Source organism: Spodoptera frugiperda, chromosome 10 (genome assembly GCF_023101765.2).
Source record: "Spodoptera frugiperda isolate SF20-4 chromosome 10, AGI-APGP_CSIRO_Sfru_2.0, whole genome shotgun sequence".
Lineage (NCBI taxonomy): Eukaryota > Metazoa > Arthropoda > Insecta > Lepidoptera > Noctuidae > Spodoptera > Spodoptera frugiperda.
Genome location: NC_064221.1, coordinates 4012632 through 4031981, shown reverse-complemented (window position 1 = coordinate 4031981; position 19350 = coordinate 4012632). Strand labels below are relative to the sequence as shown.

Here is a 19350-nt window from a genome sequence, read left to right as displayed (position 1 = left end):
ATTATTATTTATTTAAAAAACATTACAACTGAAAACTGCATACCTTATTGATATGAATTACTTAAATGTAAATAAAAAACGAATTTAACAATCACCATTGGTGTTAACTATAACATTAACAGAATTATTAAACATTTGATAAAATTAACAAATTAGAATTAACAATTATTGTCTCGCGTCGTGTAGACAGAGAAGAGGATAAAAAATAAATAACAATAGGTGGATATTTTAACAACAGTTTTATGCAATAATGTTGTAATAAACAAATTGCAAAATATTAAAAAATCGTGTTTTTATCCTCCAAATTACGAATACTTTAATAAATTATCGGTAACATATAAAATTATTGAGATCATTCTTTTAATAGAAATTCTTAAAATAATATTATAATTATACAGGATGCATATTATTATACATAAAATGTATTGTATATTTTACAATTAAGTAAATTATACAACTTGTATTATGTTCAAATATTATTATGGATCGACCACTTACCACCTGGGTTTGGCAGACTAACTTCTTTTACTGAAAAAAAAAACAAGATTTTTAACTAAGTTTACTTGATTTACAAGTTGGGGCAATTTACGGGGAGGGGTGGACGCCTAACTTTTTGCGACTTTAAGTTAACTTGTGTTACGTAACGTTGAGGGGGGTACAGAAAAAATATTGCGTTACAGGGGAGGGGTAAAAATCTTCAAAGACGCCTCCTTGACTGATACATCTGTACCTACTGATTACTGCACAAATGAATAGCAGAAGAGGATAGAATCAGCCATTGCTCTCAGTCAATCTTACCATCAGGTAATAAACTACTATAATTATGTTTTCCTATCTTAACTTCAGATGAAGCTTCTTATGTCGCAATAAACCGGTTTCGGTAGAATTTTTATTTTGAGAATGCCTAAATTCTCTAATAGGTAAGTATTTGAGTCATATAGGTAACTGAGGGTCGTGCCTGAGTAACAACAGTCCGTCATTTCTTACTAGAAAAGGAGCTATTTTAACAAAAAAAAATATTAGTCATTATCTGCATCGAAATGACACTCAGCATTCTACGTAAGCGCATTTTAATTTTCTGGTATTACGATAACTTCAAATCAATGTTGGTGACACAGCTGTAGATTTTGACTACAGATTACCAAACATTTGGGCAGAGCGTGACTCAAAAATAAGTATTATTATATAACAAAGAAAGACAAAATATCGTTATCAGATTCAACCGAAACCTGAGTAAAGCAGTTTCGCATTCTCAGAAAGTATTATGATGTAGGAAGGTATGTATCTAATCTATGTATCTGTGTATTGTAAATATTATTCATCACCTATCTGCTATCGTTGTGACTCAACAATATCACAACAGGTGTGGGACGTCAACCATATCAACATACCCCATTATGTCAAAAAATAGCTACAAATGATAAATAGAATATCAACTTTAAGTGTCTTTTTGAAGGGGGAAAATCATCCCATGATTTCTCACGCCTCGGGTAAGGCGAGAAGGAGTCAGACTCTTACTGACTAAAAACCACCCTGTTCCTACTCCTGCTTTGAGCCGGAGCCCCGGTAACCTGTTACAGCCGGACAACCGGACAGCAAAGTGTCCTAGCTTCAGAATTCAGGTTAAGTCTATTTTCTAGACATTTTGCTCACTCAATATCTGGCAAAAATTGGGAGTTACATCTACATTTAAACACCTCTGCTTAAACCTTTAGGAAATAAAAAATAAATAGCGGGAAATGTTTCTAACTTTGACCAAAGTCTACAGTATCAGTACAAAATGTGTTTTTTTTTTCTATCTAGACATTTTGTTCTATCATTACTGTCTTACCTTACCTATTTCTGAAGTCAAAGAGCCTGCCTCTCCAAGTGGTCGACGACTGCCTGAACATCTTCCTTCAGCAGACGAACCATCACTCGCTTCTGCTTGCAATCTTCCCGAATCAGCTCTGAAGCCTGCTCCTTGAGCTGTTTCATGAAAGTGCCGTCTAATTCTTGTGATCTAGGGGAAAATGTCAAATGAAATGAGAGTCCCCGGTGTCGCACGTCAGTACGTTTGCATAAAGAATAGTCAAAGTACCTACCATGAATCTATACTAATCTATACTAATATTATAAAGCTGAAGAGTTTGTTTGTTTGAACGCGCTAATCTCAGGAACTACTGGTCCGATTTGAATAATTATTTTTGTGTTGGATAGCGCATTTATCGAGGAAGGTTATAGGCTATAAATCATCACGCTACGATCAATAGGAACCGAGCAGAGCGGGTGAAACCGCGCGGAAGTAGCTAGTATCGAATATTATTATTATAAGATAGCTTCATTCTGATAGTCAAATAAATCGTTATATTATAATATATCGGCATATTCATTGAACCCGAAGTTCAAAAATCCTACTAGTTTCTAGCCCAAAGAGGCTGTCTCGTCTTCTATTTAAAAATAACCTTTAAATCTTATAAAGCTCACCTTTCGTCTAGATCAGCAAACTTCTGATCCATAATCTTGACAACGTCGCTGAGAATATCGGACGCCAGCTGCTTGTACATGGTCTGCCGCCGCTCTTTTAATGCAAGCAACTGCTTCTGAGCGTTCACGAATAGGTGCACGAATCTGATAACAAAATGTAGGTGCCTTAGATTCTATAAGTTTTTTTAATGTTGATATGTCTGCGTTTAACCACCAACCCGCTTACTGCCAGGACAAAACCAAGTTTGGGCTTTCTATGATCAATAAGTTTAAGCTGTGCGTTGTCCGTTTTCAGTCACCATTCATCCAAAATGTTTGATCTTCGATTTTTGAAATAGCTATTAATTGTTATTAAAAGCCCAGAATAATCCAAAGACCCGTTTTACTACCCGTTATTTACTTACTACAAAACCAACGCGACCCACTTTCTATATTCTGGATTTGCTTATAGGTACCTGCATATGCTGATATTTTTTTCTACATATACCCATATGTAGAAAATAATTTTAGCTTTTATACTTTAAGGAAGGTTTGGGAGTAGCGGACTCTTAGTCTAGTTATGTATTTCAGAACATAGGCCTTCCCCAATTATTTTCAGATAAGCCGATTGGAAACGATCTGCATCCAGAGGCTACCTTGGACCTTAATTTGTCCGCCTTGTAGATGTTCAGTGCTGTTCTGACTCATTGGGGTAGACCTATGTTCAGCAGTAGACATCTTGTGTCTGATATGATGATAATGTACGAGAAACTTCAAGACAATACGAACTTTTTGCTAGTATTCCTGTGTATCTCCACGAGGGTGGTATCCAGTCTCTCTAGCACGCCCTGCAAGCTATGTCTCATCGACGAACTTATCATTTCAGCTGAAAAAGTTATTATTGCTGTAAAATTATAAGTAAGCTGAAAAAAGAGTGTGTCTAAATTAACTAAAAATCACGGATTACTCACGTATATTACACCAAAGCTCTACTAATTTCGAGTTACAGAGGGATTCATCATCACGAGTGACTCCAAACTAGTAGAACTTTTCTCCATTCATGTACGTAAGTACCTAAACCATGATTTTTAGTTAATTTAGTGTGTCTCATGATAGTTATAATAAAAAAAAGGAGCGAGTCTATTGCCATACTAACTTAGGATTGGTTGGAAACGTGGTTGCAAGTGTGATTAACAGACCGAGATGTGGACAATTTTTATTACGATAAAATTTGCAAGCATATTAACGATCATAACATAACTGGTGAAAAGAATCTGCAGCAACCATATTTCAAAGTCAAAGTCAAAATTATTTATTTCAAATAGACCAGGAAGGCACTTTTGAACGTCAAAGCAAATATAATAATATTAAAACGTCTGTCTGTCGGTCAGTCCTCTAGTGAAGCTATTTGTTTCATTCGTCCATTCAAAACATAAAAATAACATTGCTCACCTCTGCTGCCATCCGGCTCGATCCTCTTGAACCACTCATCAACACTAGACACAGTCAGTCCACTAGAAACACGTTCCACATTATTATTCACTTCTACTTTTCTCTTCTTTACTAAATCCTCTCTTTCTTCCTCCAATCTCCTTTTTCTAGAATCTTCTATTTTAGTAGACGTACTTATCTTAGATTGACTTGAAACTGTACTTATAGATTTAGCTTTAATATTAGGAAGAGGTTTAGGAACATTAGTTTTCTTTTTCTCTGCTAAAGTAGTTATTATGTCTTTCATGTATTCTTCATCGTCCGAGAGAGTGAGTTCTGACTGTTTGTCCGCGTTGCTTATTAATTCATCGAAGAGTTTTATAGGGGATATTAAAGAAGTATGTTTTGTTTTAACTTTCGTAACTGGTTCGTCTATAGATTTCGGTTTCTTTGTTACTTCTGAAACTTTCGATTTAGCTCTAAGTTTACTACTACGTTTTGGAGTATTGTGATAGCTCTCGGAATCAGAATCACTCTTTACTTCAGCTCTATCGCTTATTTTAACTGGTTGTGAGTTTCTGAAAATCAATCTCATTGATTGCCTCTTTGTATTGACTTCTACAACCTCATTAGCATCATCTTTTGTTTGACTTTCAATAACTACAGCTTCTTCATTATTCTTTTTGGTAGATTTACCACTATAGGAGTCGTCTGAATCAGAATTCCGTCTTGAAGGCAACCACCTACTTATGTCTTCGGACGACATTCTCTTTATAGATATGACAGGAGATTTAGTTTTAACACTTCCACTACTCTTCGTTTTAACACTAGTTTTACAAATATTCTCTTCATTAGAGCTGTTAGATATTCTATTATTAGATTCATTCATATCCTTAGTGAGTTTCTCGAAGTAATCTTTCATAGAAGTATCTAGGTCTTCGACCTCTAAGTTCCGAGGTTCTAATCTCTCGTTTATAAGTTTAGGACTCGGCGGTTCTTCGTCTAGTTCCCCGTGTCCCGTAATGCCTATTGTCGCTATAGATTTCTCCGATTTATCCTCAGTTTCCTCTAAAATATTAATTACTTCTATGTTTTCTTGCACTTCTCTTGCTTCTGAAACTCTTTCCTTCTTAATATTTCTGATTAAAGAGGTATTCATTTTCTTCTTTCTAGATACACTTTTGTTTGGTTTTATTTCAAATTCTTTGCCTTGAAATGGGTCCTCAATTTCTATATACTCTTCAGTAATGTCCTCATTTCGTAGCCTTTCGACGTCTGAGAGCAGATTGTGCGTAGTACTAGTCTCATTTATGTAATTTTCTGGACCTTCCTGATAAATCTTTTTGAATTTATCGGCCATTGTAGATAATTCGTTTGTATCATCATGAATTGTAGTAGCTGGTTCCACGAGTAAGCCTGGTAGAGGACTTTCAGTTCTATTGTCGTCATCGAAATTCCTAACCTTTTCTACTACAGCCTTATTCAATACTTTTTTGGAACGTTTCGACTCCGAGGTCTCAACTTTAGGTTTCTTTCCCTTCTTTTTCTGATTATCTTCCGAAAAATAGGGTTTTTCTTCAATAATTTCCATTTCTGGTTCTTTATCGAGATTCAGAATAGGATTGGTTGTTGTAGGCTCCATTTTTTCTACTAATATGGACGTATTGAGTACATCTTTAGCTTTCCTCATTCTTTCATCAATTAAATCATTTAGCTCAGCATTTGCTCGCTTTTTACTGCGTATCTTTCGAGTCAGCTTTCGTTTAGCCTTATTACTATCATCTGAGGACTTGTTATCAGTATAATTAATACGTTTGACGGTTCGTCCACGTTTTGAACGAGTAGATTCAAAACTCCCAATAGTAGTAGTGCTATTTCTTTTAGATATTTCTGTCTTTTTGATTTTGAAATCGTCTTCGCTGTCACTGGTAAAGTTGTATTGGTCTGCTTCCAAAGTTTTATTAGCTAACTTGACTTTTTCGCCGTCAGCTGATTCCTTTACTTTGTCAAACATATCGTTTAGTTTTTTAGTTCTTGGCGACGGTGGGTCAATGACCTTAGATTTCCTTGATCTTGGCATCCTCACACGTCTTTGCCGTTCCTTCTCAATCTCTTTATAGCAAGTAGCAGTAGCCGTCATTTTAGGTGTTTTCTTTATTTTACTTGGTTCTGATATGATAGGATTTTCAGGTTGTGGAGATTCTGAAGTCGCTCCTTCATCTTTAGGCGAGTAGAGTTTACGTTTTTTTCGCGTTATTGGTGTTTCTGTATCAATTTTGTCAGTAGGAGCATCTTGCTTAGTCTCCTCTACTTGTACATCTTCAGGCTTCTTAGTTATGACTTCTTCCTTATCGAGGTTCTCCGCTGCACTCTCTAAACCCTGATCTTCAATTATAGTGGACATTTTGGACGCAGACTCCAATTCAAGTTTATTCTTCCGTCTAGAAGCCCGAGCTTTAGCCTTCTTAGGAGTGATCTTATACTTCAATTTAGGTTTCTTTTTCGATTTCTTATCAGATTTTTTAGATTCAATGTTATGTATTTTGTTTATTATATCTTTCAAAGGTAAATCTTCTTCTATAGTATCATTCAAATCTGCTGCAATACCCTCATCTTTATTCAAATATTCAGTGCATTTGTCAAATTCATCGCAAACTCTATCTACCATGTTATTCAGACATTCTAATACTTCAATATTATTAAAATCGTACGGTACAATATCTTCTTCAATATCTCCATTTATTAAATTGAAATTTTCACCAAAATTATCGCTAGTGTCCGAACTAGTTTCATTGATTTTCTTAGCTAGCGTAGGACTTATAATAATTTCGCCTGCTTTGTTCTCTGTGAAATGCTGAGAAAAGAATTCTTCAACTACTTGTTCATCGAACGAGTTTCTGGGCGCTGGATCTTTCTTATTTTTCCTTCGCGTGTTGACAAAACATGGTGTTTCATTTATAGCTTCCGTATTTGACTCATCAGATGTTGAAGATACAACTTTAGGCTTCTTCTTACTCAATTTTACTTGATCGATTTCTGGCGTACCATCTATAGTGTCCGTATTCTCATAAATATCTTGAGATTTCTTATCTCCAGTGTTTATGCCACTATCAGATCTGTACTTATCATCTTGCTTCGCTTGCAAAGCCTCTTGGACTAACAAATCAACAATATTATCGGGATTATAATCTTTGGATTTTGACAGCCGTTCTACGGTATCGTTTATCACTGAATCATCAGCTGATCCGACAGTTGCAACTAACAAACAACTGGTCGTATCTTCGTTAACGATAGGAGATAATCTCCTGCCTCTATGTTTTCTAGAAGATTCTGGGTCGCTTTGGGATTTTCTTTGGTCTAGTGTATTTAGGTTTTTATAGCAAACACCGTAAGGTTTGCTTTTGAATGTGGTGTTGAGGCTTTGCCTGTCGTCAGCTTCACTGACTTCAGTGACTATGGAGAGGTCTGGGGGAGCGCAGACACTAACTGGCTCTTTATCATATTTGTATCTAGGTAACGCTGCTAGCTTTTCATGTAGCTGGAAGAGATTTAATGCAATTAAATTAAAATATGAACGAGTGTATATTGGAATTATCTATTGTACCTAATGAATGGTTTTCCTAGGTTATTAAAAGTACAAGGAAAACTGGTAATGAACTAGCAGTTACCTATTAATTAATAGTACCTAACAGCCTTTGTTACTATCCACGTACTATGTAGCAATTAAAATAGAATAACTAATTAGAATTAGGTATTATACTAAACGCCTGGAATTACCAACAACCTATACCTAAAGAGGAGAACCCATTCTCCTCTATTAGGTACCTAAGTACCTATTTACATTCTTTGTATTTGGTCACCGTAGCCTAAGAACACCGGTAACACTAGAAGCATCACGAATTCCTTGCTGCTTATGATTACTTGGATAATAATATTTAAAAACAATACTATGCTGACCATTACTAGTTGTATTTTAAAAGTAAAACCACTGACCTGTGCCAACGAGCTGGTTGAAGCTGTGGATGGGGACATGCAAGAGAGAGGTTGTCTCGGCTTCACAATGTAACCTAAGCAAATTGATTCAGTTATTAGTTTTTGTGTCATAAAGTAACCAATATGTGTTTTAAACATTAATTATAGGAAGAAATATCTTTCAAATAATACATACATACAAGCGGAATAAAAACTAAAGATTTATTGTATTGTTTGTGTAGCATGGATTTCCGCAAAGTAACGCCTGATTCCATTCTATATATTAAGTAAATCTATGTCTCAATAGGATCTATAAACAAGTCTTATTATTAATAAATAATTTATCAAATAATTACCTGAATGTTTACGTCTCCTCACTTCGACTGGGTGCGAGAACCTCTGATCTTCGTCCTACACAACATTGACAACGTTTAATATTTTCAACTACCCTCATTCATCTTAACTTTCATATGACAGTTGTCAAATCGTAAAGCCCATAATACACGTCCGTAATTAGGTAGGTTATTATGTCAATAATAAATAATAAATTATTTTGACTTTTCAATATTATATAATGGCCCAAAATAATCGTACTTTCATTCATTAAAATGACGATATACATATTTTTTTTACATTTTTCTAGCATTTTTTTGAGAAATAAGTATGCTATTTGACGCAAACATTTTATGACGTCATAAGTTGTAGGTACCTACTCAACTTACCGTATTTTTAGTTTGTTTAGAATTATCCGTTGCTTTCATAGGCGATAGTTCCAAATCTTTCTCTAAATCCAATAGCAACTGAAATACAATGACGATTTAACATAATTAATACGTATTCAATATGATTTAAAACTGTGATATTAAACTCGCCTTCTAAGCGTGGTGATTAAGTATAGCAAATAGGAGACTTATATTTATTTATTAACACTTTTTGTACATTTAAACAATGGTGGACTTAGGCAAATATGAGTGGGACCGTCGGTAGAGGGCGCCCCAGACGGACATATAGCGACCAGATTGGCGATATATTAAAAATTTAATTGTGGCAATTGGCGTTCCATTGTCTCTGCCTACCCCCATGGGAGACGGGCGTGAGGTTATGTATGTATGTGAACTTAATGTCCTATTTGGCATTCTCTAGTCAACACAATACAGAGTTTGTGTGCAGGTATAATTGTTAGTCAATCATTCAAACACGACAAAACGTCTGAATGGATCGGGATGAAATTTGAAACAGGGATAGATTATGCACTAGACTAGAATAAAAACTGCTTCGTTGGTCGAGTGGTCGCAAGTGCGGCTGCCGAACAAGGGGTCTCGGGTTCGATTCCCGGGTCAGGCAAAGTATTACTGGGCTTTTTTCGGATTTTCGAAAATTTCTCAGTAGTAGCACGGAGTCTGGAAATGTGCCCGGTATATGGCAGTAGGCTCACCACCTATTACATGGGACTTACAACATAAATTGTGAAAAGTAGGTGTACATTGTACAGTGGCATTACATGCCATAATGTGCACCTCTGCCTACCAATTCGGGGATTAAAGGCGTGACATTATGTATGTATGTATGTACTAGAATAACCCAATATATCCACGGGAACACAGACAAAGCCGCTGGCACGCAAGTAAGTACATTACATGTAAATATGTATAAATAATGACTCAGCAACGAGGAAAAATATAATAAAAAAATAAGTAGGTATCTACTAAGAATATCACACGAAAAAAACACACCTGCTCGTACGACAGGTAGATAACATAACATTGGATAATATCTTAATCTAGTTTCCTCACACTATCAGCAAATACCGTACATAGGTATAAACAAAGCATTAATCATTGCTTGTCCTTAGATTTCGCGAACATAACACATTACGTATTATCTAAATTACGGGCCGATAGTAAAACTAAAAATAAACGCGAGTAAATCTTGTTAAAAATAGATTTAGGTGAGGAAAATATTGAAAAAAATATTTTTTGATAAAGAATAATAACGTTTTTTTGGCGTAGCTCTGCTGGGCAAAGGCATGCCACCTATGTATGGACGAAGACAGACCGCTGATGAATTGAACATTAACGTACACATCACACAAATGCTATTAAAAAATAATGCTTCATCATTATCATCATCATCAGCCGAGAGACGTCCACTGCTGAACAAAGGCCTCCCCCTTAGTCCTCCACGTAGAACGACAAGCCGCCACCTGCATCCATTGGCTCCCCGCCACTCTGACGATGTCGTCGGTCCATCTAATAGGACTTGGGAGGTCTTTTTTTTGAGGGAAGAAAATCATCCAATGACTTCTCCCGCCTTGCGTGAGGCGGGAAGGAGTGTCAGACTCTTACTGACTAAAAACCACCCCGTTCCTACTCCTGCTTTGAGCCGGAACCCCGGTAGACTTGGGAGGCCTGCCCACGTTGAAGGTGACCGAGTGAAGAACGGAAGACTAAAACAATGCTTACCTCATACTTATCCTCGAACAATTTCCTCAGTGCATCGTTGAGCCTCGTGACGTCACAACGTGTCGTGAGAACGGCTGTGACGTCACAGCCGACGTCGTCGCCCAGGTGTACGTTTGACGGTAGCACTTGGGGTGGAGTGGTCGTCCGTATTGATAGAAGCAGGTGGGGAGATTCCCTGAAAGAATGAAGTACTTATTATAGTTACCGTAAATTTTGGTATCTCTGCCTACCCCGCTATGCTGATACATATCGTCTTTCCTTATCCTGTAGGAAGGCGTCACAAAGTGGAAAAGTCTTCCATAACTAACACAATGTTCAATAACCGTTTTCCTAAATCTTTGTACCTACTACTAATTAATGAGTATGTAACGGAAGAAACGTTTTACAAAAACCTGGTCCTATGCAGATTTTAAACTAAAACTGAGTAAAGTCAAAGTCAAAATAAATAAGTTATTCCTAATTAAACCATAAATAGGTACCTACTTTTGAAATGTTATGGTATTACATAATTAAAATAAGAAACAAAATATGAATAAGTAATGTGTTTTACTGAATTATAACCCAACTAAAGGAATCTCCTACACAGATGAGTCATAAATGCAACCGGTAGTAGTAACACAATAACCCACAGTACGGCGAAAGCAAAACAATTTAATCATAACACATTACTCATATTTCTTCGTGAACCTCGAGTAGGTACTACATCGACATATTACCACTTTTTGCCAGTTTATGGATGTACTTTTTTATATTTTTTTATTGTAACTTTCGTGAGACATACTAATTAATTATTATGTTATCGGCTTACTCACGTACTATTTTGACGAGGAACTCGACTAGTTTCAAGCCATGCTAGAGGCTCATATTCATGAGCAGCATTCCGCGACACACGACGCGGCGATTGTCGCGCTGCTACTGGCGATTCGAGGATCGCGCCCATCGCGCCCTCTGTCTGGAATCGCGCGCACTATCTGGCGCGCGCGACGATGTTGGCTCGTTAGACTCGTTCGCCGGCGGCTGCGCAGGTGTTAGATTCGATTCTCGGGTCGGCGCAAAAACGGTGCTACATACCGCGCTCACTGTGTCACACTCCAGACCCGCAACATTGTAGGTTGACGCAGATTGTAGACTCGGCTTCCAGGCAGGTGGTAATGCCCAGCCACCGTCTCTGTTGAAGTTGGGACGGCGACTTATTTCGATGGCCTCACGTACTTTCCGCGGTACAAAGTATTTCTCCCTCGCTAGTACGGAGACCTTGTCGAAGCGAAGGAAATGAGCCGTGCCCGCGCTACAAGCATGCTCGGCTACTGCCGATGTATGGGTGTCCCTGTTCTTCACACTGCGTATGTGTTCTTTGAGTCTGGTTGTGATGTTGCGGCGAGTTTCCCCGATGTAACTCGAGCCACAGTCGCATGGTATCATGTATACCCCGGGAACTGCCAGTGGATCCTTGTCCTTAGGCGAGCGTAACAAGTTTCGTAATTGACCGGGTGGGCGGAAGATCGTCCTGATGCTGTATCTACGGCGTAACAGGTGTCCGATGGTGTCGGTTACTCCTTTCACGAATGGTAAAAATGCTGGAGTCCGCTCCGCAACTGCCGGTCGTCTTTTACCTGATGAATTACTCGCCAGTCGAGTACATTGGCGCCAGTTGTACCCATTGGTTTCCAGTACCCGTCTAAGGTGATCAAGTTCTGCGTCAATGTACTGGGGATCACACAGGTTCAGTGCCCGGTTGATTAAAGTACGGGGAACAGAGGCAAGGTGGGAGGGATGATGGTGTGAGTCGGCTCGTAGGTACCGGTCTGTGTGTGTCGGTTTACGGTAAACCGTGTGTGACAGGCGGCCGTCTGTTTCACGTCTCACGAGCACGTCCAAGAACGGCAACATTCCTTCCTTTTCCTCCTCAGTGGTGAACTGAATGCTACCGTGCACCGAGTTTAGGTGTCCCACGAATTCCGCCACATGTTCCCGGTTGATGACGGCGAATACGTCATCAACATATCTCCACCAGTATCGCGGTCGTACCGGGGCGGATGTTAAGGCTTGACCCTCAAACCACTCCATATACATATTAGCAACCACTGGCGCTAGCGGCGAACCCATAGCAACTCCGTTCACTTGCTGGTAATAATCCCCTCTCCACAAGAAATAACCTGTTGTCAGGCAATGGCTTACACAATCAATGTATCCAGTAGGTAAATCCGTCCCGCTCAATGTTGTGGTGATAATATTTATTGCCTCATCTACTGGAACATTTGTGAAAAGAGATGTGATGTCAAAGCTCATAATTATCTCCTGTTCTTGGAGTCGTAGTAGTTTTTTATGGTATAAGCCGGTAATCGAGCGGATGGATCACCTGATGGTAAGCAATCACCGCCGCCCATGGTTAGCCGAAACACCAGAGGCGTTACAAGTGTGTTGTCGGTCTTTTAAGGATTAGGAATTTAAGGGTTGTTGGGGAATCGGGGATTGGGAAGATTGGTAATGGGGCCTAAGGTAACCTCACTTACACAACGAAACACAACGCAAGCGATTTCTGTCAGGCCGTGGTATCACTCCGGTCGAGCCGGCTCATTCGTGCCGAAACATGGCTCTCCCACACTTGTACAGACATAATGTCGTGAATATTGCATAAGTACTATAGGCCGAAATTAGTAACCGATCTCAATACAAAATCAGTGAATTAAGATCGATTTTTATCATAAGTCGGTCAAAAACACATTGAGCCAGAGATTTTAAATCATAATTCGTTTAACAACAACATTCTGTGACAATTGACGGCTGGACTACGATGCTCCACCACATTAGACTTTAAGAGGGATTGCCAAATCCCCAATGCCAAAATTGTTTGTTAACCTGTAATTGGAGATTGTATAAGTCCAAAACTGTATTTATATGTATTTATTGTACTTAATACCCTTTATACAGAAGCTGTTGGTTTACCTTGCCAAAACTTTCATTATTTGGACCTTGGTAAGCGTAAAGACGCATAATTACCATACATAGGAAAGATTTCCCTAAATCCCTACTTGCTAAGTATAATTCTCGCCAAACATAGCTCACCTTTTTTGTATTTATCTTTATAGTGTTGATTAAAAAGGTAAATAAAATACCTTCCTCGACTAACAATAGCAGTCATTATGTCATGTTTACGTAAATACGTACAAGCCTACAGCTACATAATAACAATAATCCAAACAAACTATATACCTATTTTAGTCGAATGACTCACAGGTTCGCACAAAAAACAGCTCATTTTTATACAGATGTTCGGTAAAACAAATATAGATAGATACTTAGATAACTGGAGTAGTTCGATAAGTAGATATTGGAAATGCGATATTGTTATGAATCATACCTACCAAAATTATTTTTATCTACACAAAATACAGCTTATAGCCGAAATTACTTATCAACTTATCTAATATTTTACCTCGCGATCGTAACAGAGGGCCGAGTGCGAGTTTGTTTTAAATTTTATGACGTTCAGTACCCTTCAGTACGAGTTTGCTTTATGTTTAAAGTAATCGAAATGAGAGCGCGTTCGGCACACTGATTGGCTGGTTCGAATAAACCAACCAATCATCATTGTTTCGATTACTTTAACTTTAAACTCATACTAAGGGTACAGCGCTCTGATTGGCTGCTCTAAGTTAACCCACCAATCAGAGGTTACGCCTTTAGGTTGCGTTAACGTAAAAACAAACTTGCACTAGGCCTTCAGATCGAAAAGGGAGGAAAACGTCAAAACGTCAATATCTACTTTACATTTACGATACGCTATCGTTCTTGGAAAACGTAAAATGATGCGTAAATTCGCTTTGATAAGCATAATGTTGTAGTAAATAGTATTTTTGGTAATGCTATTATTATTAGTCATATCATAAATACGTATTAAGGCCACGGCCTGTTTCCATATATGGTGGTGAATTCTATTTTCGGTCAGTACTGATAATTTTAATAATTGGTTTGATTTTCTGGTACGATAGTGACGTTTTTTGTAACAAGCCACTAACTTCTGTGATCTCCAACCTTCTTGCTATGCGTAGAGATGGTAGCGAATCCCTCTTGTGGCGCACCTCTTATGTAGAAAAGGCCCATAGCCTACTAGGTGGACTGTCAAGGGCAACATTACCAGCAGACGGATTACCATGGTGGCAATTCCCTCTTATATTGAGGAGGCCCATAGTCCAGTAGTGAACTGTTAAGGGCTAGCCAGTAAACAAGCAGACGGATTACCTGATGGTAAGCAATCGCGCTCATGGACGACAACAGCAGAAGAGTTACAATACAAATGCGTTGCCGGACTTTTAGGGGATAAGAATTGTGAAGATTAAAAAGGGGGACCTACCATCTCCCTAATCCCCTCAATTACTTAATTAAGGGTGCTACTTACTTATGCAACTTAGCGCTTTCAGTGTTCTGCTGTGTAACGACAAGGGTTTCAAAGGACTTGTGGTTGGTCGAGCCGAAGGTGTCCAAGACGCGCGGGTCCAGCAACACTGATACACACTTACTGACCATGTTGATGTCGAGCCACGATTCTTGGCGTTCCGTACCCTGGAAACAAAGAAAAATACATATGTGAATAGATTTATTTATTTAGAAAAACATGCATAATTGTATAGCTTAAGCCAATACATTATACAGTTAAAATGTTGAAAATTTACAACAAAGAAAAAAGAAATACAATATTTTTAATTACTTAAAACTAATTCATCAGCCATCCATCTTCTCAGCAAAACCTTAAACATTCGCGACATACATCCTTCCATCTCGCTGCGAACAAATCACACTCTGGTGCGGACGTCAAGAGAGCATTAATCACTAGGTAAAGGCACATAGATGACTAGGGAAAGGCGAATTAAATCTAGAGAGCGGCTTAGACATGCACTTCATAAGCGCCCCTAATTTCTTATGGCGCCACCGCCACTTTCTTGGAACTATAGGTAGCAGGGCACTCCAAACTCCAATCACTTCTCCCGCCTTGGGCGAGGCGAGAGTATGAGACTCTTACTGACTAAAAACCACTTCGTTCCTACTCCTGCTTTTCGGTCTACATCTGTGGTGGTCTGATCTACACTATACGAGTTCCTTTGCAGTTAAAAGCATACAAGCACACACCACATTACGGCTTTTATTTCCCGAATAAGCACAAATGTTTATGAAACACAACTTATTTCTAGACTACACACATACCTACCTAATTAGTATTTGGACATCGGAAAACCGCAAAAAATATTTACGCTAGACACGTCATAGTCAAATTAGTCAACAGTTGTACGTCAGTAGGTGAGACCACAAAGTAGGTGCACAACAAACGATGCAGTCTAAAGAGACCAGTGAATCATTCACTATCGACAATGAGTCAATCCGTTAATATGGATCCGTGTGATCAATATTGGGGACTCATTATATTTAACACGAAATTACTTTACGTAGGTACCTATCTACTTATGTAAATTACGTCACATCAGTTATGATGAACGAACAAGCGAAAATAACTACTTGACAAAACCATCGGATCGTTTGCAGCCCATTTTTACCAAATAAAGTTTTATTTTAAAAAGGGAACCGCCTTAGTTTGTTCTTTACCGCATCCATTTATTTAAGTCAAGTAATATCCCTAAAACCGCCTTAGTCTGAAAAATACTATGAAGCCCGCATCAAAATCGGTTTAGCCAAACGCGAGATAATTGCTCACAAACATACATACAGTTCAAACTGAGAACCTCCTTTTTTAAGTCGTTTGAAAATGGTGCTGTTTTGTAATAATTATGGTAAACTTTTTATAAAGAGGTACATATGTCATTACTCAGCCTATTGAGGCTAAGATTATTCAATAAGTTTAAAAGGTACTTACAGAAATGATGACAACTTTCCCGACAGTGAACTTTCTACAAACAACTGATGTTATATCGTCATGTCTCTGGTTGTGAGCGTTCAGGAAATCTCTCGCGTCCTAGAATTGAGACAAACAAAAATATTATTTTAGACACAAAAGACGAATTAACGAATTGAAACCGACGTGAAACAACGCTGGTGTTGTTTGAGTGAGGTTACCGGAGACCATACCACCCATTCCCAATCCCCCTAAAAGGGTAACGTGCTTAACGCCTCTGGTGTACATGGGCGGCGCCGATTTCTTACCATCAGGTGTTCTCCTGCCTTGGTCAAGGCGAGAGTGAGTGTCAGACTCTTACTGACTAAAACCCACCCCGTTCCTACTCCTGCTTTTCGTGCCGGAGCCCCGGTAAACTGCTACGTATTCCGCAGCTCCGGATCAGACATCAACCCGGGTTTGCCACACTAGGTGTCATTAAAAAAAAATATATACAAACACATACAAACCTGAAAGAAATTCACCCACGGTCGTTCCAGAAAGATATCCACGTCACTCTCAGCGTACATTGATGAAGGGAACCACTTGGCAGCCGACGTGAGTCTCAGGGTGCGGTCCTGGCGAGGCAGGAGCCAGCGGAGGAGGGTCTCCATGATGCTGTACTGGGTCGGAAGGTGGCCACAGCTTGACATGTAGTTGGATAACTTGGTGCTGTAGATGGAGGAGATGGATGATGTGATATGGTTGTATGCCTAGTAGGCAGGACATATTGATACTTAAATAATATATTGTTAAGATCTGTAACTTACATATGCCCACAATAAAGATACTTTGACTTTGACTTTGAAAGGTTTTTAATTTAACGAAGGGACTAAATATAAAAGTGAATTTTTGAAATTTATGTAGGTACGCGCATAACTATCAAAATGGTCAAGGTAAACCCTTTTAAGTAAAGATTCGTTATTGTCAAAATAAGGTTTAATTTTTTTTTCGGCTTTTCGAAAATTTCTCAGTAGTAGCACGGGGTCTGGAATTGTGTCCAGTACCTGTATGGCAATAGTTGCAACCCCTATTACATGGGATTTATAACACAAATGGTGAAAAGTGGGTGTACATCGTATAGCGGGATTACGTGCCTTAATGTGCACCTCTGCCTACCCCTTCGGGGAGAAAAGGCATGGCGTTGTGTGTGTAATTATTATTATTGATGACTAATGTTTCTATTTATTTACACAGAAAAATAATAATATTTTTCCTTATGACTCATTTGCCTTTGTCTGAGATCAGGCTGATCCTCACTGGTGATAAGGCTATCTATGTACTTATGTTCTTTATACATAAAAATATTTTTATCCTTCTACTATTATTTTGTAGCATTTTTTTTAAGGAGGAAAACCATCCAATCGCGTCTCCCGCCTAGGGTGAGGCGAGAGGAAGTGTCAGACTCTTACTGACTAAAAATCACCCCATTCTTACTCCTGCTTTTCGAGCCGGAGCCCCGGTATGAATATGAATATACATGCATATGAATATGAATACTATACAATACACCTAAATCACATTTTTTGTCTGTCTGTCTGTTTGTTCCAGCTAATCTCTGAAATGGTTGGACCGATTTTGATGGGACTTTTATTGGCAGATAGATATTGCTATTGCTTCTACTTATTGACCCTTTTATATAATATAGTTTGTAATAAGAACTACTGGTTCAACTTAAAATAATTTGTTTGTGTTGGATAGTCCATATTTATCAAGGAAAGCCGAGCAGTGGGTGAAGCCGCTCAGTAATAACTAGTTTGTATATAAAATCACAAATAAACTTACAAATACTGGCCAAATTTGTTCCTCATAGCGAATCTGATCTCCCGGCTGGACTCTGAGCAGTACATGTTGAAGCAGTGAAGAATCTCATGCTTCTGTAAGGCATCCGGTCGGGTGTTGGTGGCCAGGTCCAGCAGGCATTCCGCTGTATGCTCCACTAATATGTTTGGTAACGATGTGTCTTTTTGTCTGATCTCCTGTAATGAGGTTTTATGTGAAGTTACTTTTATAAGTTAATAAAGTTGTTTGTAGTTAAAAGCCGAAAAATGTCCAGTAATTCTTTGCCCGCCCGGGAATCGAACCCGAGACCCTTAGCCCGGCAGTCGCACTTGCGACAACTGGACCAACGAGGCAATGATTGAAATTGATTTTTATTTAAACATCTATACAATCTTATTTAGATGACAGAGTAATTAGTAAGTAGGTACTTACCAAATTTTTTCAAAATTATAAATACATACGAACCTTTATAAATGTAAGTAATAATTTCATAAATGTCCACCATTGCGAATTGTGTCGAACTAAATGTTTCCGTATGGCGTCCAGCCAGTACTGCAGCAGATTCACCAACTCCTTGCTGAGGACGCCCCACGTTTTGGAAGGCGGTAAACATAACATTCGCTCGAATATCACACAAGCAATTCCATTTTCCTCACATTTATTAAAATACTGAAACAAAACATTGAGTATTCGCACTATAACTATAGTTCAGTACATTACTTTTACTGTAACTTAAATGAAATGAAAAAAGAACCTCAATTTCCAGAGAACGTATTTTCTTCAGAGCAAGAACAGTCGACATGTTCAATTGTATTTTTGAAGTTTTACATTTCTCCGAAGCATCTTGAGTAGTTGATATGTACTCGGTCAAGCTATGAACATTTTTTAGTAGTTTTCCTATATCCATGACGAATAATATCCTAGTTCATCACAAATAAAAATATTTTTCACTTTCTCAAATACCGCGAAACAATTTGAAACGACGCTATTTTTGTGAAGTTATTATATTGTGAGGTTGGTATTTCCTGTTGTGGTTGAGGAGTGTTCAAGTTGATTACAAACCACAACTTTAATGATTATTTTATTTAAATACGCACAGTAATAAAAATCAAATCACTCATTGAAATTTTTGTCATTTAATAATATTTTTTTCTAAACGAAACTCATAAATAGCTAGCAACTATTATTTAAACAAATACCTTAAATTGAACGCGTCTTATTCAAAAACGCTAATTAAAAGCAACAACCACATTTTTTTAATATTACAATCTTTTGTATATGTGAAAATACTAACATTGTTTGTATGTATGTATTTCAGTGGACATCATTTGTTAGTTATAAATAGCATTTTATTTTAGATACAATTTATTATAA

At 38.0% G+C, this 19350-nt stretch overlaps 1 protein-coding gene across 1 annotated transcript; it reads right to left on the bottom strand.

Moving 5' to 3' along the window:
• Positions 1 to 116: 116 nt before the first annotated feature.
• LOC118277072 (uncharacterized) lies at positions 117 to 18976 on the bottom strand. The gene is made up of 15 exons (XM_035595734.2): positions 18731 to 18976; positions 18442 to 18645; positions 17980 to 18173; positions 16665 to 16866; positions 16177 to 16275; positions 14710 to 14873; positions 10311 to 10485; positions 8571 to 8648; positions 8205 to 8259; positions 7870 to 7943; positions 3898 to 7414; positions 3235 to 3331; positions 2467 to 2610; positions 1837 to 2002; positions 117 to 528 (listed from the first exon to the last, which is right to left on the bottom strand). Exons 1-14 carry the CDS (start codon positions 18881 to 18883, stop codon positions 1849 to 1851), a joined length of 5310 nt encoding a protein of 1769 aa, XP_035451627.2. The 5' UTR covers positions 18884 to 18976; the 3' UTR covers positions 117 to 528; positions 1837 to 1848.
• Between the last annotated feature and the right edge of the window lie 374 nt (positions 18977 to 19350).

Excerpts from the sequence above, each read along its gene's own strand:
- LOC118277072 (XM_035595734.2), bottom strand. The coding sequence starts at position 18,883 with ATGGATATAGGAAAACTACTAAAAAATGTTCATAGCTTGACCGAGTAC. Across the intron at positions 18,646-18,730 it reads TACGTTCTCTGGAAATTGAG|TATTTTAATAAATGTGAGGA; the intron begins GTTCTTTTTTCA and ends GTTTTGTTTCAG. Across the intron at positions 18,174-18,441 it reads TATTACTTACATTTATAAAG|GAGATCAGACAAAAAGACAC; the intron begins GTTCGTATGTAT and ends ACCTCATTACAG.